Below are 24,458 nucleotides of genomic sequence, written 5' to 3'. Positions count from 1 at the left end.
ATCTGGGAGTAATGGATATTGTCTTGTTCAGAAGGACTGCCTTCAGTTGAGGCACCTTGTCTAGACTTCTAATTTATTCATACCAGGCTGCAGCATTCCTTTCTTACTATATAATAAAATTGTATGGCTGTTGTCATGTTGCATGTTGCAGTTTGTGTGGCAGCTGATAGACCATGTGAACTGCAGTGTGAAGACAGAACAGCTGGCAGGTGAATGAGCTAGCAGCCCAGGCAAGCAGCAGAGGAATGGTTAAGACAGGCCAGGCCAGCTCCCCAGCACCTGTCCTGCTCTGCTGCCACTGTGCACCTCACACTGACACTGCCATTTTGGCCTCTGTGGTACAGGAGGCCAAGGTGTAGGGAAATGGCAGTGGAGCAGGACAGTTGCTGAGGAGCTGCTTTGCCTTGCCTGTTCCTCTGTGGCTTGCCTGGGCCAGAGTTTGGCTGAGCTGTAAGAGGAGGGGAATGCAATTCAGGAGAGTAAGTGGCTGTGTTTGGTGAGGGAGCAAGGAAGAGTTAAACAGAGGTGGACAGAGGCTGGTAGGTGCTGGGCAGACCTTGCAAGACTTCCTATGCTCCCACTATTGCCGCCTGCTGGCAAATGGGGAGCGGAACCACTTCTTCATCCCACTCTGCTGCTGTTGCTACTATGGGACACTGGAGAAAAAGGCCTGCATTCTCTGCCTCCCCCCAAGCAGCAGCAGTGGTGTGGAGCTGAAGGAGAGAAATAAACTTTGGCAAAACTAAGGGGAGGACCACAGGTGGAGTGTGTAGGCAGTGTTGGCGATCAGTGTGATCAGTGTGCTTTATTTTATACAAAAATAGTTTATAAAATATATCAACAAAAAGAGAAAGTGGACTTTACAAATGGAAAAAACAGAACCAAGACATTTTTATAGTTCCCTAACTGTATTCACTCTCATTCAAATCCCCACATGCAAACAGTTGTATCCATTCTCAGTGCCTATCTCTCCCGAGCGTCACGATGCATGGACTTTTCTTTTTCTGCGTGAGATGAAATGACAGGTGTGTGAACAGGCTTCTTTCTCCAACTTCCTCTTCAGTCCGTACAAATACAGTGGTACCTGGGGTTAAGAACTTAATTCGTTCCGGAGGTCCGTTCTTAACCTGAAACTGTTCTTAACCTGAAGCACCACTTTAGCTAATGGGGCCTCCTGCTGCCGCTGCTCCGCTGCTGCACGATTTCTGTTCTCATCCTGAAGCAAAGTTCTTAACCCAAGGTAATATTTCTGGGTTAGTGGAGTCTGTAACCTGAAGCATATGTAACCCGAGGTACCACTGTAACAGAAGCTGTTAACAAAAATCAAGGAAGCACAGAACAGTCTCTGACTTATGGGCTATATTGGCAAGATTGGTTATTTGATTACTAGCAAGTCCAAATTATTTACCAGAGAAGAATTTGCAGGATTTAACTGCTATAATAATAATAATAATAATAATAATAATAATAATAATAATAATACCCCGCTCATCTGACTGGGTTTCCCATCCTCTGGGCAGCTTACAGCACATCTAAAAACATAATAAAAACATCAAGCATTAAAAACCTCCCTATACATGTGGAACTTTTTAAGAACCTCTTTCTCTCCCCCCCCAATAATATTTATTCAAGTTTTAAAAGGTTACAAAGAAGAACACAATATATAAAAACAAAACATATCCAAGAGAAAAATAAAAATAGGAAAATAAAAAAGCAAAAACAGCTAAAAAGGAAAAAAGATACAATCCAAAAAACAAAAAAAGCAAAAGAACAAGTTAAACCTTAATATAACTCCCTTTCTTAACTTATCTCCTTGACCTCCTCACATCTCCCCTCTTTGTATTCTAATTCATATAGATATTTCAGCAAATCCTTCACCTTATTTTTATCCTTATATCTTATCTTATTATACTGTAATTTTCCATTCTTTCTTTCACCAATTAACCATCCACTTTTACTTTATTTAATCTTATTTCTCATTAAAACTTATATATCTGAACTTTGGTATCTGAAGAAGTGTGCATGCACACGAAAGCTCATACCAAGAACTGACTTAGTTGGTCTTTAAGGTGCTACTGGAAGGAATTTGTTTTGTTTTGACTATGGCAGACCAACACGGCTACCTATCTATATCTGAACTTATTCTTGAAACGTTTCCCCTAGGGTCAAAAAAAAATTCCATTCCATGATTTTCCCATCTCTCATTAAAAGAAAAAGAAAAAAAACAAATTATAATATATACATTTTAAATTCCCAATTTTCTTTCACCAACTCCCCTCCCCGGTTTCGGCCCCTAGCAATAGTTCCATCAATCTCGGAAAACCATCAACCCGGAGATCTTAAGTCCGAGGCTCTTAAATCTCTTTCATGTCCCCTCTGCCGGTCTTTTTGGTAGTCTTTGGTGTTAAAGAACAGATCTCGGGGAAGCTCCAACCCATCAGTAGTCATATTCCTTCTTAGCAGGTATGCCAGACTTCCGTAGTTAAAAGTAGGGCCTATAGGATATTCCAAATCTTGTTTCACACTCCTTTCAAATCCAAAGGCCCCAAAAGCTCCAGCCTCCACCTGGCTCAGATTTATATCCCAAAAGTCATTTGATCTCCACATAAAGTGATCTCTCCATCTTTCATTTTCCAAACCAAGCCAGGCTTCCATCTCCAAAAACTGGCTCCTCCTGGTTGCCATCATGTAAGGCCTCGAATTATAATCCACCATTTGCCTCTGTAGGGTTATGGCTCCCCCTTTCATCACTTTAATCACAACAAGTTTCTCCTTCTCAAATTCTTCAATTTGTTCAGTTGGAAGAGGTTCCTGTGCCGAGTTCTTGTCAGCTTCTTTACTAATGCCCACTTTTGTTCCCAAGATTACAACATTGGTAGCCATAACATTTATCTGGTCTTGCAGCTTTCCCAACAGATAAAATGTCCTGTTCAGTTCACACTCGACTTCCTTCCCGACCGCCATTCTTAAACAGTCCAAGGTCAAAAACTAGTTTCTCAGAGCTTTTATCTTTAAAAGCAATTTCCCAGCTGCATCCTTACGACAATGTCCCAAAGCTCCCTCTAGAGGGACACAAGTTCCTTTTATCACTCCTTCCAGCACAGTCCCAAAGGTCCCATACGTAAAATTGTAACAGTTCCTTCCTTCTTTTTAAACGTAAAATTGTAACAGTTCCTTCCTTCTTTTTAAACACAAAAACGGACAGTAGAAACAAAGTCCTTCTTTTGTATCTTGACAGCTAGCTTGACAGCTGTCAGATTTATCTATTCACCGTCAACGGGCTCTCGCAGACCACTTCCGGGTTTAGGGAAGTGGCGCTTCAATTCCCGAATTTTAACCTTCTCCTGCAGGCTCCCCTGCTTCCAAAAAAAATATTGATAGTAGTTTCAATCAGTGGAATTTAAATGCTTTACGTAAGACTCTCCACGACCTTCGTTAACAAATTCTTTGCTTCAGTTTATTTACAGAAAGGGGAGGTAGACTTCCTGTTTAGACCTTCCCCGATCGGTGCCAATTTAAAAATACTTTTAAAATACTTTAAAAGTCCAATTTCCGTTCTACTCATGGGTTGTTGTTTGAAATCCAATTGTCCACAAGAAAAAGTCAGCGCTCTCCGGCAACGGCTACACGGCTTCACTCCGTAAAAATAGCGGTCGATTCAAAACACCGCGCCGCTCACCCCACGTCACTTCGGAACCCCCCAAAAAGGGGTTTCCCTGCGGGTAGGGGGGCGCTCCTGGTGTCAGCCGAATCCCATGTTCCCAGGCTTCCTCCGCCTGGATTTCCAAAGGGTCTCCGCCTTTGCCGCGGCGGCATGACCCAAATTCCATGGAGCGGGTTCCTCTCAGTCAGAGGAACGCCGCCACTGCCGATGGCGCTAACCCGGAAGTCCGCAAGAACCTCTTTCATAACTGCTCCTGCTGAACCTTTTCTCTGTATAGGAAATTGACAGATTAGTTTGTTTCTTGTTTTAATTACTGATAAATTTCGCTAAGTACATTTTACCAAGTCCAGAGAAGAGGAAGGATGTTAGAAGTGTAAGATACTCCAAAATCTCTGCACACCACCTTGGACAGACTTAGTTTATGTGCACCCTGAAAAGGGTGGATAAAAGTAAAAAGATTGTTTTTAAAAAGGGATTTTATTTTATTTTATAAAAAAGGATGATTTAGGTTTTTTTCTTCCAAACTCCACTACAGTATAGTGTAAAGCAACAGTTCTGAAGCAAAACGCATATTGACTTTATTTTTAGGTAATCAATGTATGTCTTGAAGGAAGATCTTTAAGATTGCCTAGGGGGAATGACTCTTCTGAGATGGCACCTGCCAGCATCAGTTTTTAGAAGTACATACAGTATATCAAAAGTAAATAAAACATCTGCTTCCCAGTTATTCAGGATCTCTTATTATATAAAATATGCTAAACTATTTCAATAGCATAACTGATTTATTAATTTATTTTCTTTGTAAAATTAAGGTGATTTACACATAACATGAAACCATGGTTTGTTAAACTATGACAGCAGTGAACTTTTGAAGCTGAGTCCTGAGCATGTGGGAATCAAAAGCCAATTACCACCTCTAAACCATGATTTGTCTACCATATTTCTGGAAGCTCAAAGTATGGTGTGGGCTCTCAGCTATGGTTAGCATTATGTCTGGACCCCAGCTGGAATCATGGAAGGGAGATAACTACTGAGGTAAAATGTTATAAATGGAACACTGGGATTCAACCCTGATGACAATCCATGTTTCAGATTTCTCCTTTCACTCCATAATTCCATTGTACAGGGAGACTTCACCCCTCCTCTCCTGCGTTTAGGAAAATTATTGCTTGGCATTTCAGCTGAACATGCAAACTATAGTCTGCACTTACTCTGCAAATCAGGATTAAACTCTAGTTTCTAATTGGGGTTTGCAGGAAGAGTGTAAACCATAATTTGTTAATTCAGATGAAACATAAATCAGTGGTGTACCTTAACCCAGGCTATTTACATCTGACACTAAATCATTTCAGTGGCCTTGTTTGACATAACACTAAACTATTATTACAGAAGCAGCTCAGCAAGTCTTGGGCTCACAATCTTCCCTGCCTCCCAAAATGATTGCAGTATAGAATTATGTCTGAACTAGACAAACTGGTTAACTTTAGCCATGGTTTACTAAACAGGTCTGCTTTAGTTGTTTTAATCAAAAATTTAATACCTCACTAATTAGATACCGTAAATAAATACAAACTAGAAGTAACAATTTTGTAGCATTCCAAAAACAAACTGACAGTAATTTTGTGGCATTATAAAAATAGCAGCAGCAGCAGCAACAACAACAACAGCAAACTAACAGCCTTATTACTTGAGCCTTGGTGGGCAAAAGTTCACATTCTAACAGTTTTTCTTGAACAAGCGAGCCTATAGATTTGATCACTTGAAGTACAATCCATTTTATTTGTGTAGTCTTCTAGTTAATGCTTAACACCTGTCACATTATAGCTATGGGGTTTGGTTTCCACCCAGTTCGATTTTAAGTAATTCTTCTATCTCCCAGTAAAATTGATGATTTTACTCTGGATTCTTGAGGGTATCAGTATGCAAGAAGACACAATGCTTTCACAAAATCACAACCGCAGCTTTTGGATTGTGTACATAACATCATAAATAAGTTGCATTATTTTATCTGTTCAGCTTTGTTTTCTTATTGTTCTTTCAGCTAATTAGTGCCAATAAAAACTGCATTTACACAGCAAAATGTGAATGCTTTAAAACAGGAATTAAAAGCAGGGGTAGAATATTAATAAGGATCTGAGTTGGTAAAAGCTTTTCTGAGTGTTTCTGGGAGTAGCTGAATGTCTTTCAGGATTCAATTTGCAATTTTGGACTCTTAATGGTTCATTCTCTAGTTAAGAATCTTATAATGCATCTTACATTTATCATGGGGATACGTATTTTTAAAAGAAAATGTACCTCTTTTCTTATTGGAATCATTTATCAGTTATGGGACAAATGTGCTTTGAGCACTGTGCTTCACAACTTCTATGCACTTACTTTTTATGGGTTTATGGCTTCAGATTGCAGCCCTGCAACAATTTCAGCTCAGCAGTGCTTAACCAGTTTTAAACTTCCATTTCAATTTGAAGAAGCATTTGCTTAACACAAAATGGAGAGTGGGATGTGTATGTGCATGCATAGATGAAAATATACCTAGCTAATAGGAATTACCTGATATAATAATAATAATAATAATAATAATAATAATAATAATAATTTATTATTTGTACCCCGCCCATCTGGCTGGGTTTCCATCATCATCTGTATATGAATATTGATTTGAGTCTTCTCATATTTGTGGTTATGAAGCCAAAACTGGGGGACGCCGGTGGTGCTGTGGGTTAAACCACAGAGACAGGGCTTGCCGATCAGAAGGTCGGTGGTTCGAATCCCTGTGATGGGGTGAGCTCCTGTTGCTTGGTCTCTGCTCCTGCCAACCTAGCAGTTTGAAAGCACATCAGAGTGCAAGTAGATAAATAGGTACTGCTCTGGCAGGAAGGTAAACGTGCACCGCTCTGGTTCACCAGAAGCGGCTTAGTCATGCTGGCCACATGACCCGGAAGCTGTATGCCAGCCCCCTCAACCAATAAATGAGATGAGCGCTGCAACCCCAGAGTCGGTCACAACTGGACCTACTGGTCAGGGGTCCCTTTACCTTTATCTTCCTTACAGATAGCTCAGAGTAGCATCTCATAGGACATCCAGTTGCCTCTGTAACCTGCTCTAACCACCAGCAGTGGTTATAGTGTCATATAGGACCTGGGAGATCTAGTCGACAGCTAAGATGTGGTGTAGTGGTTAGAGTGTCAGACTAGGACCTGGAAGATCAGGGTTCAAATCCCCACTCAAGTCATGAAGCTCACTGGATGACCTTGGACCAGCCACAGCCTCTCATCGTACCTCAATGGGTTGTTGTATGGATTAACTGAGAAGGGGAGTGAACCATGGACCAAAAAGTGGGACATGAATGCAATTAAGTGGGACATAAATGCAATAAACACTATGTTCAGTGTTCTGTGTGTCATCACTTAAAAATGCTAATTCCTTAATTAGCTTCTGCAGAAGCATTATTCCTACATTTATTTCTTTTCCTGCTTGGCAGGGGGTTGGACTCGATGGCCCTTGTGGTCTCTTCCAACTCTATGATTCTATGATTCTGTGATTCTAGTCCCCACTTGACCTCATGGGGTGACCTTGGGCCAGTCACAGTCTGTCAACCTAACTTAACATACAGGGTTGTTCCAAGGATAAAATGGGGTGGGGAGAAAACTATGTACACCACATTGAGCTCCTTAGAGGATTGGTGGGATATAAAAAGAAATTAAATAAATAAAAAGACATAAGATCCACATTTGGTACCTCCACTGCTGGAGCTATGCTTCTGAATTCTAGTTGCTGGAAACCACAGGAGGGGAAAATACTTGTGGGCTGTCCATAGGCACCTGGTTGACAGGCTATATGGGCCACTGGCCTGATCTGGTGGGTGTTTCATATGTTAGTTAAGTGCAGTTCATTGTGAAAGTGTAGGTATTCAAAACCTTTTGGTTTTGAAACTCCTAAGAGATTGAGAAGCTTTTAAGATTTACTATTCCCCCTCCCCTCCCCTTTGCACTCTCTTGTGGTGTCTGAGCTGTGTGTTCCTTCCTGTTTGTGTAAATGCTGCTCACAGGCTCTCTCACAGGTTGCCAATAAAAATGTTAGCAGTTGTGTTTGCTAACAGAACAATTAGCCACAGATAGACTTAACAGGAAAAGTAAACTGCTGCATAGACTGAGAACATGTTTTCTTAGCCATGCTAGACATTTTCATATGAAAAGTTAGATAATTGAATGTCTTTATGTTAGTTCTTGCCACCTGCATGCTTGCATACATATGCTGAAATTCACTGCCCCAGTATTTAGTGATGGCCATTAGCTTAAATGGCTTTAAAACAGGGTTCATGGAGTATACGTCTACTAAAAGCTGTTAATCAAAAGCTATATGGAAATTTCAGAGAGAACTAGTGGGTGAGGGATGAAACCTTCAAGCTGTGCCTCTGAGCTTCCCAGTGCAATTTAATTATCCTCTGTGGGAAATAAGATTTTGGACTAGATACCTGATTCAGCAGGTCTGATCTTGTGTAAGAGCACTTATAAAGAAAAGGTTAAATTTGAATCTAGGACCAAACCAAGTTAGTGAATAATGGGGTATCGATTTTAGTAGTTTCCATCTCTTACCATCTCATTCATAGCAAGGGACATGGAACAGTGTTTCTTCTGAGGCACGGTGCCAGATATAATGCGAGTAGCCTCCTAACTGCTGTGCAGTCCTGCACTCTCACCCTATGCAATTTTAAACCTCTATCTTTCCTTTGGTGTCTCTGCACCAATGGCTTTTAAAGTTGTTGAGGTTTCAGGTTTTTTTGTTTCTCATTTTCTTAGATAAAGCTGATGTGAAGTCCATTGCATGAATACAATTAATGTATATGTTTTTGTGATGTGAATAGCAGCCCCACAGAATCTTTAGCCTCTAGGTTATGGGGGGCTGGCTGGGCAAAGAAGTTTAAACTCCTTCTTACTTTACTGTGGCATAACAAAAATAGGTTTCTCTGAATCTGCTGTTTGCAATCAAGAGAAGCTTCTCTGCAAAATGCCTGCCCTTTGCACTATAGCACGCATAGCAAGGATTTATGTAGAAGTGTCTTCCAGATCGTTAGGCCCCAGCATTACTTAGCAATTAAGTCCTCCAAAGGGCACAAGTGAAGTTGCCAGTTTGCATCCTAGAGAATAAGTTTTACTTTTAATTCTCTTGTTGCCAGTGAAGTGGGATAGAGTGTAATATGTTCAGCTGTATAGCTCCCTATAGGTTGCCTAGTGCTGTTCACTTGTGTTAATATGAATGCAGGCTAAAAATATGGCTAGTGCCCAAGCACTGAAGTGATGTAGCCCAAACATCCTCACCCTCGTTCTTATTGTATTATTAATGCTATGGTGTCAGCTACCCATAATGCTTGCTATGCAGATATTTTATTTCTCTGGTGTTTAGTCAGAAATGTTCTTTGAGAGAGGAGGAGAGAGAGGCAGGGCAGACAAGTGACTTCCCTACCTATGGGTGTCCTCTCTGAAGCCTTACTAATGCGTCTCCTGGGGCATATCTGTGTTGACAGCAGAGTTAGGCTGTCTATTTAGCCCCTCCTCTGCCATCGGACCTTTTCCTCGAATGCTGTGTGTTACGTACAGTTGTCTGCAGATAAATTCAAATGTGCAGAGAATAGGTGCTCACATAAATATTTTCTCTGCAGGTAATCACACACAGCTCATGAGTGTGGTGGAAATACCTGAGGTGGGGCTAAAAGAGTGGCCCTGCTTCACTGCCAGTACAATGCCTGACATAAGTAAATCATGAATAAAAAGTTGAGGGAGCAGTCATGAATATGTAGTATATTTCTCTCCTAGAGTTACTTGCTTGGCTTTGTCATAAATTTTTATCTGGATAACATGAAGCCCTTCTATAAAATGTTTTCTTTAATGCTCATTAGTGTTGGAAACACTCTTTTTAGGCAACCACATGGAGCTAGTTTCTTACATAAGCAAGAAACCATGACTTGTCTATCTGTTTTGGCTTGGGTTGGACTTTATATTGATTTGATGCCACCCACAGCTTCCATACTAACTTTATTTCCCAACTGGCACATGTTCCTTGTTTTCTCTCAGCCATTAAAGAGGACTTGTGAGCTTTGTATTTATTTTTGTCTCTGCCCAAGCAGAAGCAACAGCTGCTGTGGAGACACTTAAAACCCGAGGCTGGGGATTTCACCAACAATCTCCAACTGTGAAGCCTAGCCATGTCATGTTTGGTGGGATTAAACCAGGCACAGTCAGTTTTGGGATTAATTATTCTTATTTCTTTATTGGAATTTTTTATAAAGGAGATGCTATTGAAGCATGATGGTAGAGCACATTCAGAATGCATCTACGTAATTTGGTACAAAGAATCTCTGGGTCATGCAACCATCCCTGAGGTAAAATACGACCAGCGTTTAGCGCTTTCATAGAATCATAAAGTGATAGAATTGTAGAATTGGGAGGGACCTCAAGAGTCATCTAGTCCAACCTCCTACAATACAGGAATCTCAACTAAAGCATCCATGACAGATGGCCACCCAACCTCTGCTTAAGAACCTCCAAGGATGGAGAGTCCACAAGCTCCTGAGGGAGAATGTTCCACTGTTGAACAGCTCTAGCTGTCAGTAAGTTTTTCCTGATGTTTACTTGGAACCTCCTTTCTTGTGACTTCTCCTACTCTCCAGATCAGGAGAAAACAAGCTTATTAACTCTTCCATGTGACAGCCCTTAAGATATTTGAAGATGGCTATCTCCTCTCAAGTCTCCTCTTTTCCAGGCTAAACATACCCAGCTCCTTCAACTGTTCCTCATAAGGCTTCATTTCCAGACCCTTGATCAGCTTGGTTGCCCTCCTCTGCACATGTTCCAGCTTGTCAACATCCTTCTTAAATGCTGGTGCCCAGAATTGGACACAGTATTCCAGGTGTAGTCTGACTAAAGCAGAATAGAGTGGTACTATTACTATAGTACTAACACTATACTTCTGTTGATGCAGCCTAAACTATTGTTAGCTTTTTTGCTGCTGCATCACACTGTTGACTCATGTTAAGCTTGTGTTCCACCAAGTCCCCAGATCCTTTTCACATGTACTGCTAGTAAGCCAGGGGCCCCCCATCCTATATTTGTGCATCTGGTTCATCGTGCCTAAGTGCAGAACCTTACATTTGTCCCTATTGAAATTCATTTTATTAGCTTGCACTAATAAATTCTGTGGCATTGCCTACCCCTACAGTTTGTTGTCATCTGCAAATTTGATAAGCATCCTCTCAATTTCTTCATCCAAGTTGTTTATAAAGACATTTTAAGATGCAATGTTTGAACTTTTAATGACCAAAATGACAAAGGCAAAAGTAACATTGATTACAGTTTCTGGTCAGCACTGTGTTGCCTTTCATCTGATATGGAATGAAATCAGTACTGAAACAGTTAAGATTTATATCAGAATTTGGAAAATCTCAACTTTTTTTCTTAAGGAAAGACACGTTATTAAAAATATCTTTGTTTCTCACTATTTCGATTCTGAACTCTCTGAAGTTCTGCATTAAAAAAAAATTACATGAGATTTGCCAGCTAACTACTTCATAAAAATTAAGGTTCAAGAAAAGCATTATACAATTTATTCAGCATTGAAAACCATGGGGGAACGGGATCCCAGAGCTCAATATGTCTACTTAGATACAGTCAGCTATCATAGTGTGCATACTGTTTACTGCAGCACTGTGGGGACCAAACACTTGCAGTTGTGCCAAAATAATTTTGTACTTTTCAGCCATAATGATAAGATGGAAAATGGTGTTATTACTATGTAAAGCAAATGGTACATGAAAGCAGCTTGAAGTATTGGGAGGAGATGTTAAACATGTGTAGACATTAAAGATGTTGCTGAATTTCTTAAATGACGTTGCCCAATCCTTGATTTACCCTTTCATCTTAAGAGATCTTTTTGTATTATTTGTGTATTTCATGGTATGTGAACTGCTTAAGAAATCAAAGGGTCAGCTATAGTTGCCTGAGTAAACATGCTATTTCTGTACTACTCTGCATGTTTTATGCTGGTATTCAAAGTATTAAAACATATATGTCCCCATGAAATCAACAACTATAAACTAGAAATCTTTTTTTCAGAACTTGCTTCAAAGTTAACACTGAGTCCCATCTGAAACTTATGACAATGGTTCACTTTGAGATAGGAAACGGCATACCTTAGTGAGCAAGACTTACTCTTCTTTCCAATATAACAATCCTCTATGCTCATTAGCATGCATTTTGACTGACAGCAGTCTTGAGGGTTTCATTTAGTAATATCTTTAGGCCAAGTCACATAAGAGTTGCTTATCTAGAGATATTGGGGATTGGACCTGGGAAATCACATATAAATAAAGATCCAAGTTTATTTATGCAACTATTCCTCCAATAATTCTTAGTTAACTAGGGTTAAAATAAAATGTCTCTGTCAAATACGGTACACACAGGTTACAAAATTTGGCAAATTCCATCAGCGTGGATGAATCAATTTTTACTATTATCAGAATTTCAAACTGGAATTTAGAACTTTAGAAATAAACTAATTGTATGAATTGGAAAAAAATGGTCCCTCTTTTGTACCACCCACTTCTTCTGCATGAATAGTGGGGACTGGAATAAGATATTGGGCAGGTGTGATGGAAAAGCTCTAGTCTGCAGTTCCAGTCATAAAATGGATTGGAGAGGGTACTTTGTAGACTGTGTAATCCTATACATATCTACTCAGTAGTAAATCCCATTGACTTCATTCGGTATGTATGTATGTATGTATAGAACTGTATCCTTAATAATTGTAGCTTCTCCCAATGCAAAATAAATCTTAGCCTATGAGATCTTTTCATATTAATGTGAATGAATAGTGATTCCCTTTCCTTTGAATATATATGTATATGTATATGTGTGTGTGTGTGTGTGTGTTTATATATATATAAACTCAGTTATTCAGCTATTCTATCTCTAGCCCTAATCATGGATGGCTCCCTTGTAAGGCAGAGACCAAAACTAAGGCCAAACATGGTATTCTTTAAGGCAGGCACTGCTGTGCCATTCATGGAAGGGCCTTTGATTCAGTGGGTGCCTCTACTAATGGAAAAGGGGAGCCAGCAGTGTTGCTTTAGATGTGAAAGCAGTTTCTGCATATGTAAACACTGTGCATTTTATCTTCTTGTTGCAGAAGGCCAACAGTTGCCTTGGAATAACTTCACAAATGAATGTAATATTCCTGGAAACTTCATGTGCAGTAATGGACGTTGCATCCCAGGAGCCTGGCAATGTGATGGGCTGCCAGACTGCTTTGACAAAAGTGATGAGAAGGAATGCCGTGAGTGTCCTCTACTTGATTGCTACCTTTCATATTTTGAATAGCAAGACTCAGCCATGTAAAAATCAAATGCATTTCAGGGATTAGTATTCAACCTGTGTTACCATATTTCTTATTGGTTTGTCTAACTGAAGTGACTGTTCACTTCTTGCTTGGTGGCAGTACAATTTATTGTAGGTTGACAAAGACAATACCTTTCTGAGGGGCACTGCGAATTTCATTGCTGGGCTGGCAATTAAATCTGTGTTTGCTCTATCCAAATTTGTCATGAGCAGATGCAGTCTGTTTGAATATTTTCTGTGGCTTGAATTTGCCCCATGTTTCAGTTTAACCCGCATAAGTTCTAAAATTCTGGAACAGGTTTACCATATTTTTCAGTTTGCATCTCCCCCTCCTGCTCACTTTCCTGGTTAGTGATGTGCAAAAGCAGATGAGCTTGCTGAGTGCAATACCTGCAAAAAGTGAACTGGATGAAATAGTGTAATCACATGATTTCACAACAAAAACAGAAGAAATGTGGATCAGTACTTCCCTGTAAACAACCTATAGTAATTCAAAATCTCCAAATGCAGAGAGCAATTCATTTATGCAGAATTTCACAATCATACATAAATAGTCTGGTAAGTATTAGCAAAGTTGTGCATGTGACTTTCAGTCGTAATGCTTGCGTATGTGAACATCATTGTTCCTATAAATTCTGTGTATTGTTCTCCACAAGACTGCAATCCTCAGAATATTCTCAACCCCCTCTTACGCCAAAGGACGGGGCTTAGAGCCACTCCTAGTCGCTGCTCTGAGGACCTAAGTTTATGACTCTTATCACTGGGTCCAAGTGAGAACAGCCTTCATTTCCACACTTCCTTCTTAGAAACACAGTAACAATTTTCACAATTTTTCTGTGTTCTTTCTATCTGTTCTGTCTTTGGTTTGTCTTCCACAGAGACTATAAACAGCATAGGAAAGAAATCTATTTGGTGAATATTCAAAACTTGATTGACTTCTTTCTACTTTGATTGGGTCATTTCTGTTTGTTTCAATTGAAAACATTTTAGTTGCAACCTCACTTCACCTTGGAACAGGAAGAGAGGTTAAAATAATCATAATACTTCAGGGAGGAATTCAATGTTGCACTAAAATGATCGTTCTGTCAGGGCAGCTGACAGAACTTCAGCTTGAACTTAGAATGCCTTTTCTGCTTTTTATTTGTCAAATAAATGCACGTGGTCTTTGGTTAAATCTTTGCAAAATGAAACTAAGACCCAGCAAGCACCATGTGTCTTGCAAACACATTTTCTAAGTTCTATATTGGCTGTTTAGGGAAAAACATTCCATGGCACCAAAACCACTACTGTGAGGTAATGTTTGTTGCCTAAAGTTGTGTGGCCCTGATCGCCTGACAACAAAGAATTAACATTAACAACGAAGAGTGGATTGGATTTCCTTTTTGGCTTACAGTTGTATCTTAAATTAGGTGTTCTGGGATTGTCATTATGGGACCTGGGATAATAATCTCTGGCCAAGTTTAGGTGTAATTCAACATTCTTTCCATCCACTGTATTCAAGACCAAATCTTATTCTTAAACACAGTGGAATACATCTCTCTCTCTCTCTGTGTGTGTGTGTGTACTCAAAAAGAGTACTCAAATAAAAAAAAAAAGAGTTTAAAAAAGTGTACTCAAATATATTTTTATTTTCCTTTTCATATAATTTTGTTTATCTCTTCTTTGCATGTTACCTACTGCCTTGAAAATAAGCAATTAATGAAGTGTTTCTGAACAGACTTCTTTTTTGCTTATGAATAAGTCAGTAATAGTCTGCCAGTGACCATAGACTCAATTCACAATGTTCTTTTGTCACTGAGAATAAACTGGATCAACAAGGTTTTGTTAGTAATTAATATAGTATCTGCCAGTAAAATTTAAATAGCTGCAAAACCTCAGTTCATAAAATTCCTTTCGTCAGTTGGATTGGGTTAATGTCTTGGGATTTGTCAATTGATGTTTTTGCAGAACTATGACCCCCCCACACACTTTTCTAGTTGTGTTAGATTAATAAAATAAATTAGCTTGGCCATTTTTCTTTCACCCAAGCACAGATAATCATCCTTTTTTTTGTTTTGTTTTTCCTTACCTTTGTCTGCTAACTTAACTGATCTCATGAATAAATTTAAAAATAATCCAAAGGAAAAGGAATCTGGGAAGCAGGTGATTCATTTCCTGTTATGCCCTATAGTTGACAGGTGAGGTACATGTAAACAGAAGAGACTGTGGTGATAGATTTTCAGTTTTAAATAACTCTGGAGGGCTGCAGACTTTCATTTTAATTTATTTTATACCCTGACTTTCTCATTACAAAATGATGGCGTAACTTGCCTTACAAAATGGAGAAAAATGGCAAGAGCTCTAGCACTGAGTAAATAAAATCAATGGGAAGAAATCAATCCACTGTTAACATGCCAGAAAGCACAGAAAATTCAAGATGTAAAACTAGTGTTGTGAAATTAAAAGAACGTTTAAGGTGTGTGCTCCAAGTGGGAAGAGCATAGCATACATAGGGTGCTGCACGACAGCCCTGCTTTGTAACTCACAGGATTTTATTTATCGAGTAGGGTGACTGGATCAGACTTTCCTGTGTAGATAGGCTGGAGGAAGATTTAGATAGCAAAAGGCACTGCTTCCATTATGTTGGGTCCCACGGTGTATGGATTTAAAGGTAATAATAACCAGCATCTTAAATTGTGCCTCACAGCTAATTGGCAGTCAGTGTGATCAACTGCACTTGAGTCTTTTGCGCTTGACAACTTGCTCCCCACTCAGGAAGACTGGGGAGCATCATCTGTAGTTCTGAGCAGTCCCTAAGGCTAGCCCCGTGCAGAGTTTTAGAGAAACTAACCCTCACACTTACAAATTATACACGATGGTTGCAAGGTTTCCATTTAATAAGGGTAGAATTGGCATATAAAATACAGAGAACATAAAATGGCCATGCTTCCATATTCTGTTTGCCCTACCAGAGGCAGTATGCCTTGGAGCAACAGTTGCTAAGAATCACAAGTGGGGAAGAGTGGTGTTGCACTCAGGTCCTGCTTGGAGGCTTCCCAATGGTCACCTGTTTGGTCACTGTGAGACCAGGTGGGCTATTGGCTTGATCCAGCAGGCCCTACTTAAGCCCTGCAAGACATCTCCTATGATGTAGAACAGCATGACTTTCTAGGACTATAAAGAGAAGGGAAATTTAGAGCAAGCTTAAGGCAGACTTCCCCTTCTCACATCAAATAAGACACGTGGTCCAGTAGCATTTGATTGTAGCTTGTACAGATTCTGAGAGCGCAGTCGTGTTTATGATAGGAGTCGCTACAATGTCCTACTCATTTGTTGCTAAAATTGTGCCCTTTAGGAAAGAATTTTTCCAAAATTCATTGGGCCTGGAATACAGTTCATTTTCAGCACCTGAACTATTTGCTGTCTCACTGACCACCCCCCCACCAAATCCCACAGTTTATCCTAAACCCAGATGATCAGATAGGATCTTGGCCTTTGTCTGCAATCTGAGTACAGAGGATTAAGAAAATCCTCTTGAACAATTGAGGCTTAATGCCTAATGCATAATGTTCTGTCATCTTGCTCAAAAACTGAACTTTTGAGACTGACATATATATAGAGAGAGGGGGGATAGTAGTGGCACCCTCAGTTCCTGAAGAATAACATTAACATCAAGAAACTGGACACATCTATCTCAGCATGATTTAACTAGGCAGTATTGGCAAGGGTCAGGTGCACACACAGAGGTTGAATTGATCTAAGTAATAGGACCAACTGATCTTCACTGCTGGTCTACACTCTGCAATGAAACTGAGTACAGTCGTACCTTGGATCCCGAACGCCTTGCTACTCGAATGTTTTGGCTCTCAAACTGTTCCAGTTTGCGAACGTTTTCTGGAACTCGAACGTCAGATGTGCCTTCCACACCTTCCGATTGAGTTCAGGAAGCTCCTGCAGCCAATCAGAAGCTGCGACTTGGTTGTCCAATGTTTTTGGATGTTGACTTGCGGAACAGATTGTGTTCGACAACCAAGGTACAACTGTATTCAGTTCATAAGTTTATTGTTTTAGCCAAAGGCCATGACAAACTTGTAGCAACAGTATAAATAAAATAATACATATATCCATAATATGAGCCACCATCCATGATACAAAGAGAGAGAAGTTACCAGAGAAACCAACAAACACAAATCCAACTTGTTTATGAAACTGAGTAGGTTTTGCAACATTATATTTGAAACACTGTGGGATTCCCCTCCCCCCAAAAGAAACATTAAGATCTGTAATTAAAAATGTAACTAAGTGTATGACAGATCAATGTTACCTTTTACAGAGAGCTACTAAAATGTATCTTTTCCAATTGCAATAATTGGGGCACTTCTTTCTGTACTTGTTCAACTTTTTCCCCAGCACTCCAGGGTGTATTCACATGTATCTCTTTAAGGCACTGCTAAATCCAATCTGGTATTAGCTCTTTATTAACCGGCTTAATTAAGTTAAGCTGATTCCCCACAATCTTTTGTCCCTTATGTCATTGACTGCTGGGAAGCTGCCCCTGGAAAAGCAGTGTGTAGTCCCCATTCTAAAAGGGGTAACTTAACCATGGATTTCTGTCTTGTATGTCTAGACGAAGTGGTCCTTATAGTACAGCTACAGTGATTATAAATTTGCCTCTAGACAATTTGTTGTGTTGGTTATTATAGACTTAAACACCTCTTCTGATGAAAACTGCTGTGAATGTAACCAATAGAATTTTAGCATTTGAAGAAAACGGGTGAGGAGCCTGTGACCCTCCAGATGAAATGCTACAGTTCTATTGAAGAATATCTGGGCCTGACCTGCAGAGCGGTGGGAGATCAGCTTGAGGCCTCAGCAACCTGGAAGAGCAGTGGTATACAGGTCTAACAAAATAACTATATTTAGAATCATGTATACAGTTCTGTAGAGTTGGAAGAAGTTCAGAAATGATCCAGGGATTGGAGCTTCTCCCCTATGAGGAAAGGTTGTAACGTCTGGGACTTATTAGTTTAGAGAAAAGGCAGGTAAAAGGTGATTAGATGTTAGAAGTGTAATAAATTGTGCATCACATGGAGAAAGGGGATAGAGAATCCTCCCCCCCCCTCCTCATAACTCTGGAACTTGTAGACATCCAATGAAACTGAATGTTGAAAGATTCAGGAAAGACAATAGAAAGTACTTGTTTCTATTTCACTATGTTACACGTTGCACTATGTTACACCATAGTTTACACTATGGAACTCACTCCTGCAGGAGGCAGTGATGCCCACCAACTTGGATGGCTTCAAAAGAGGATGAGATATGTTCATGGCAGGAGGGATAATGCTACCAGTGCCTACTAGCTGCAAGGGTTATCCTCTGCCTCCATGATTTGAGGCAGTATGTTTCTGAATATCAGAAACTATAGGAGGTAAGAGTGCTGTTGTACTGAGGTTCTGCTTTTGTACCACTAATTGGCATCTGTTTGGTTACTGTGAGACCACAGGGCTAATCCAGGAGGCCCTTCTTGTGTATAAGTTACATTAACTGTACTCTTCTAAGGCATGGCACTTCTGAAGTCTTTGGGAGTATCAGGTTTATGGCAGAAAATGTTTGTCTGGGTCACAGAATCCTTACAACACCTATCCCCAAATCACATTATTTTACACTAGAAATACGAGTCCAGAAGCTATCATTCCTTGGTTCACAATTTGCAATTAGCAGAATTGGAATAGTAGAATGGAAGGAGTGGGCCAACATTACAAAACTAAATTACTAAGTCCAAAAAGCTGAGTAAAATGGACAGTTAGTCAGTGGCCTGATTTATACATCACACTAAGCCAAATCATCGAATCCCCGCGGCGGGGTGCGCTCCCGCTGCTCGGTCCCAGCGCCTGCCAACCTAGCAGTTCGAAAGCACCCCCGGGTGCAAGTAGATAAATAGGGACCACTTACTGGCGGGAAGGTAAATGGCGTTTCCGTGTGCTGCGCTGGCTCGCCAGATGCAGCTTTGTCACGCTGGCCACGTGACCCGGAAGTGTCTCCGGACAGCGCTGGCCCCCGGCCTCTTGAGTGAGATGGGCGCACCAACCCCAGAGTCTGTCAAGACTGGCCCGTACGGGCAGGGGTACCTTTACCTTTTACCTTAAGCCAAATCATAGCTTGGTACAAGCAGGTGGGTTAGGGAGACAGGATTGCAGCTGCTTTGCTTAGGTAAGTCATGGCTTGACTTAGCTTATTGTCCAAATTCAGACTTGTGATTTCACTTTTTCCAAACTCACCACAAGCTGTAAACATAGTTTGCCCTGCGTTTATGGCTGGTGGTTTGTACAGGACAGCTAAACTGTGAGCCTGAGTTTGGATGACACACAAGCCATGCAGTACAGCACAGCAGCAGAACAACTGGGATGGAGCACTTTACATATTTGTGCCAAGCCATGATTTAGCTTAGTGTGCTGTGCAAACCAGGCCAATGTATGGCAAATCCTCATTAAGTGCTCCTGGGTGTGCCACTTCAGTAATCCGCTGTACAACCCTTCATTTCTCATTGTTCCAATGTAGGTTAGTTTGACATCTACTGTGTGCACCTCTTGAAATAGAGAACCTCTTAAATTCCTTTAAAATAGCTGTTGAGGTGGCTGCTACAAGCCAACACATTTGTGAAAAGTGTGTAGCCCTGGTGATTGGTTTTGCATCTTATGAAAGCTGCTTGTAGCAGGCGGAAAAGAATTGACCCTAGGTGGGTTTCTTCAATAGAAGCCAAGATTACTCCTGACACATGCAAAATCCCAAACAAAAGCCAGGATAAATTGAAGGAGCTGGAGGAGACTGTTAACTCTCTTGTTTCTGAAGTCAGTTCTGGTCCCAAGCACATTGGCCAAGCATTAGTCTGCTTGTTCACGCTGCATCTGTCAGTCTGCAGTGAGAGGGCACCGAGGAGAAGAGGACCAGTCTCCAGGTCTGACTGCTGATCACATACACAAAAATAAGAAAGTATGAAAAGAAGTGTTAGGGAAACTAAGGTAAACCTGAGGGAGAGGATTATATTGTGAAATATATTTTGTTTCTCATTTTGCTAACAGTATCTCTGGAACAGCTGGGAGGTGTTTTCCCAGAGTCCCAAGCACACATCACATCGGTGTTTAATTGTGAATCTTGTCTTCAGCTTCACTGGGAGTCGGATCCTGATCATGCTGCCATATTTAATTTCCCTTTGTGTTCTGTGTTTCATTCTTTACTCCCCCCACCCTTTCTTCATCAAATATAATCTTCTTCTGTCTAAAATAATCTAATAATATGTGAGCATTGAAAGTGGCTTTTGTCAGCTAATGAGCAACAGCTACTTAGAGAGTTGGTAGGTTGCTGCCTTTGTCAGCTAACGAGCAGCAGATGGTGCATTTTCAAAGTATGGCACATCATCCTAGCTTACTGCCTGACACGATAGGAGCCAAAATTAAAGCTGTACCAAATATCCAGACATTTCTGATTATAACCCCCCCTCCACCACCACCTTGGGGGAGAAGAAACTTTTTTCTGCCAGTGCTGTGTGCTTTCAGAAACGTGTCTGTAAACCAACAGTGACACCCAGTGACCAGCCATGTTTATCTTTGCTATGCATGACCATTGCATTTAAAGGTTAGAATAGCTAAGCAGAAATGGACTGAATACTAATTTGGTGCTTAATTTTGTGGTGCTTTTAGTGTAAGAAGGAAGGAATTTGTGAATGCCTTCACTGCAATCTGTTCTTGGAATATGAAAATAGAGCAGACTTTATGGCATTGTAAGCGGTTTCTTAAATATTCAGATTAAAATGAATAGTTGCTGATTCACAGTGCACCTGAAGACTGCTTTGTGGGAGGGGTGGGTGGCATGTGCACAATCTGTTGCTCTCAGATTCCAAGGTCTTCAGCCTGGACTACACATCCCTACTCTACTGTTGCTTCCTTCGGTCATGTCGTGATTCACCTATGGCAGCTTTGGGGAACTGGATCCTTCCAGCAGACTGGATCCTCATCGCTACACATCTTACCATTCACCAAGTCTGACAGGTAGGGCAGCCTACCTGTCAATCACCTGACATCACAATGATGACCTGTGGTTCGAAATCAAACCATGCTGGCAAATATGGGGGTGCAGTGCTTCCCAAGAACCAACTGGTTTTTGGTGCTTGGGAACAGTGGCACAAGAGCCTTGCAGGCACAGCCGATCAGCCTGCAAAGCACCACCTTCTGTCCAAGCACCACCTTTACCTATCCCATTTCTGGCATCATATATGACTGTGATTTGTCTAAAATGGCCCGGCGGCCAAATGGAGAAACCTGGCAGGCCTAATTAGGCCCATAGACCAGAGGATCCTCACCCCTGACCTTTGAGGTTGCTACTCTGAAGGTACAAAAGGAGGCCTTGGCAAGCCACATGTAGTCTGTGTTTTGTTGTTGCTGCCTTAGGGGACACACTGAAAAACCCCAGAAAACGGTCCTATTAGAATACTCCCCATTAAGAAGTTACACCAATGATCCATCTAGCCCAGTGCATCAAGGCAGTGCTGGGGCCTTTTATCCACACTACAGTAAACTTAATGCACATATGAGGTTCTAGTTTAAGAAATTGAGGTTCAGACCTCCAAGAGAGCATCCGGGAAATACTGCCTGTTTCAAATGTAGGGCTACCTAGACAGGGAAAGACAAATGGGACAATTTCATATATCACAGGTCTACCAATGACTAATAGCTACATGGATTTTTCATCTTTAGAGGCATCATACCTCTAAAAATCAGTTGCTAGGGGATAAATAATGGAGGGAGGCTATTGCTCTCAAGTTATTTGGTGATCCTGTCTGTCTGGCTATGGAATCCAGAATCTCATTTCTGTTTCTCTGATCTAGCAGGGTTCTTCTTACCTTAGCCTTGTCTAGCTTTATCTGCTCTGTCAGTGGTTCACCATTGTCTACAATGGGGGTATTTCTCAGCCCTGTGAACTGAGATTCCATAACTGCAAGCTATGAACCACAAAGCTGGAATCACTCGCTACTTCCTGTCCAAAGAGCACCATTAGAGCTGATTACCATTTATTTCAAAGTGTTCAATAAAACCACATACTTTCATGTCTCTACACTTAGCACTTGAAAATTTGCTTCTTCTAAAAATGTTGGGTAAATGTTCTCAAGTAGGAAGAGAACTCTACTGAGTATAAAATTGCTTGCAGATCAACCAGGTTTTTTTTATCTAGCTCTCATGCCGTGACAATTAATAGTTTGGTTGAGCAAATTCCCATAGAAAGTGATCCTTTTACTGACTTTCAAGTGCCCTCTGAGTTTATAGTATAATGCTTTCTTCACCTTTTGATTGAAGAACCGCCAACCAGGCAACATCATCTAATGCTCTCATTGTCACTGTATACATTTGTAACAGGTTTTGCTGCCTAACAAATTCACAGAGAAAGACCATAAAGAAAATTGTACTAATTATATACACAATGTTAACTGGAGAAGATGAATACAGTATTAAAGGTTTAGTCTGCAGCCAGTTTTGATTGTTGTACTGTTAAAAGTACATCAATACCAATTTTAGCTCCAAATTTTGAATTCAAACAGAATAATTTATTCTTGAACTATTGATATAACTTTTTAAAGGGCACATTTACTGAAAAGGCCACAAGTGAGTAGCGTTTAAATATATTTCATATTACAAAAACTTGCAACTGCTTTTTAAAAAACATTAAAGGAGATATGAAAGCACTTAAAATTAATAAATTCTGCCACTTGTTAAAAGGAAATCCTGTTTTAAGCCTCAGTCCCTGTTACTGTAACAGACCAGAACCCAAACAGCTTCAATGATGTAAGCCTTATCTCCATATCCTGTACAAATGTTGACCTTGTAAAGAAGCAACTGGTATGGAATGAAAACCAACTAGCCGTAAGTAAAGTCTGGAGAAGCCCTTGTCATCTTTGCTGTCTGGACTTCTGATTTTAGAAGGAATTATTGCCCTGGGGAAACGGCTAAGATCAGTAAGTTTCAGCTCTCATGATCAAAGTCTCTTTCCAAACACACACCATTTTTTATGCAAGCTGAATGTTCCCTTCTCTTCGGTGTACCTTCAGGACCTTTTTAAAACAGGAAGGGGAACATCAGTAGAGCTTGCTACCCCAAAGGGACAGCCTTCTGCTGTCCTCCTGCCCATTTTCGCTGGACTGGATATCCCAGTATTTCCTTGTACTGACACTTTCAGGAGGATTCTGAATAAGCTGAACATGTAGGGACACAGTCTAAATGGATTCAGTCTTCATCAAGCCAAGGACTATTAAGGCATAAAGCTTCCAATAATGAAAATGTTTTTGAAATCAACTGCATCATTAGAAACTTAAGGGCTGGAGCTTACATTCTACGAAGGATGACAGTAAGCTTTTGGTATCCTATTAAATATCGCCTATTGTTGGTTCCATAAATGCTACTGTTAGAAAAGTCCCCCCACCCACCAAACTAACTAAACTGCACCTTAGTCATTCTCTGCTACTCAGGACTACACTGTGCCGTCCCACAAAGATTGTTGAATTCCTTAACTGGGACATGGTACTTTTGTCAATCTCCTTTCTCTATAAAGCTAGTAGTAGTAAATCAGTTTACATAGAATCACAGAATTGTAGAGTTTGGAAGAGACCACAAGGGTCATCTAGTCCAGCCCCCCCATACAGGAATCTTTTGCCCAACGTGTGACTTGAACCCACAACCCTGAGATTAAGAGTCACATGCTCTACTGGCTGAGCTATCCCAGCTGCGTATCTCAGGCAATATTTGGCTTAAACCACCTCTTTAAAAAGAAACACTGAATAATATTAAACAACCTCACTAGAAGAGAGTGAAACTGCAAAGCGCTTTCTCTGATAGCTACTTATGATCTTGTTTGCAATTATTATGGCTGATTTTGCTTGGAATTATCCACACAGGAGTCAGAGGCTAATTAATCAATTTCATGTACAGAAACTCATGAAGGGCATTAAAGTAGCTCAGTCTACTCTTCTAGAAATACTAACCTTGAGCACTCATTTACAGGTCTAGGTATTTTGTTAGGCAGAATAAGGATTTCACTTGCTAAGAAATGTGGCTTTTGTTGCAGTAGCAACCTGTGAAAACACTGGGGATTGTCTAAAGCTGAGACTTCCCTAAACAGTTCAGCAGTAGCCTGGGAGTCAAAGATCAGCCAAATAACATCTGCAAAGAATGTTGTGGCCTTTTTATAGAGCAGCAAAAGTTTGGCTACAATCTGCACACTTACATGGAAGGAAGCTTCATTCGAGCAGTGGGATTTACTTCTGAGTAAGCATGCTGTGGCTCATGCTGTTTTTATTATCCTTCTCTCTCTGAGCACAACATGAACACTCCCCATGTTGATGGCTGGAAAGGGTTAGGATGCAGCACTGGTGAGTTTCCCTT

The 24,458-nt window shown here is 40.5% G+C and overlaps 1 protein-coding gene across 2 annotated transcripts in view; it reads left to right on the top strand.

Annotated features, from left to right (window-relative positions):
- The window catches only part of LDLRAD3 (low density lipoprotein receptor class A domain containing 3), a 116,121-nt gene that overhangs the window by 20,349 nt on the left and 71,314 nt on the right, over window positions 1-24,458 (top strand). For both annotated transcript variants that reach the window (XR_014150400.1, XM_081835962.1), the window contains exon 2: window positions 12,845-12,991. Coding sequence is in view for 1 of the 2 variants with exons in the window: in XM_081835962.1 (XP_081692088.1) it covers window positions 12,845-12,991 (147 nt within the window). In the remaining variant the exon portion in view is untranslated. The remainder of the gene's footprint in view (window positions 1-12,844; window positions 12,992-24,458) is intronic.

The sequence above is a fragment of the Podarcis erhardii genome (genome assembly GCF_964252035.2).
Source record: "Podarcis erhardii genome assembly, chromosome: 1".
Classification (NCBI taxonomy): Eukaryota; Metazoa; Chordata; class Lepidosauria; order Squamata; family Lacertidae; genus Podarcis; species Podarcis erhardii.
Note: the sequence above shows the minus strand (reverse complement) of the source record. Positions and strands in the feature narration are given on the sequence as shown.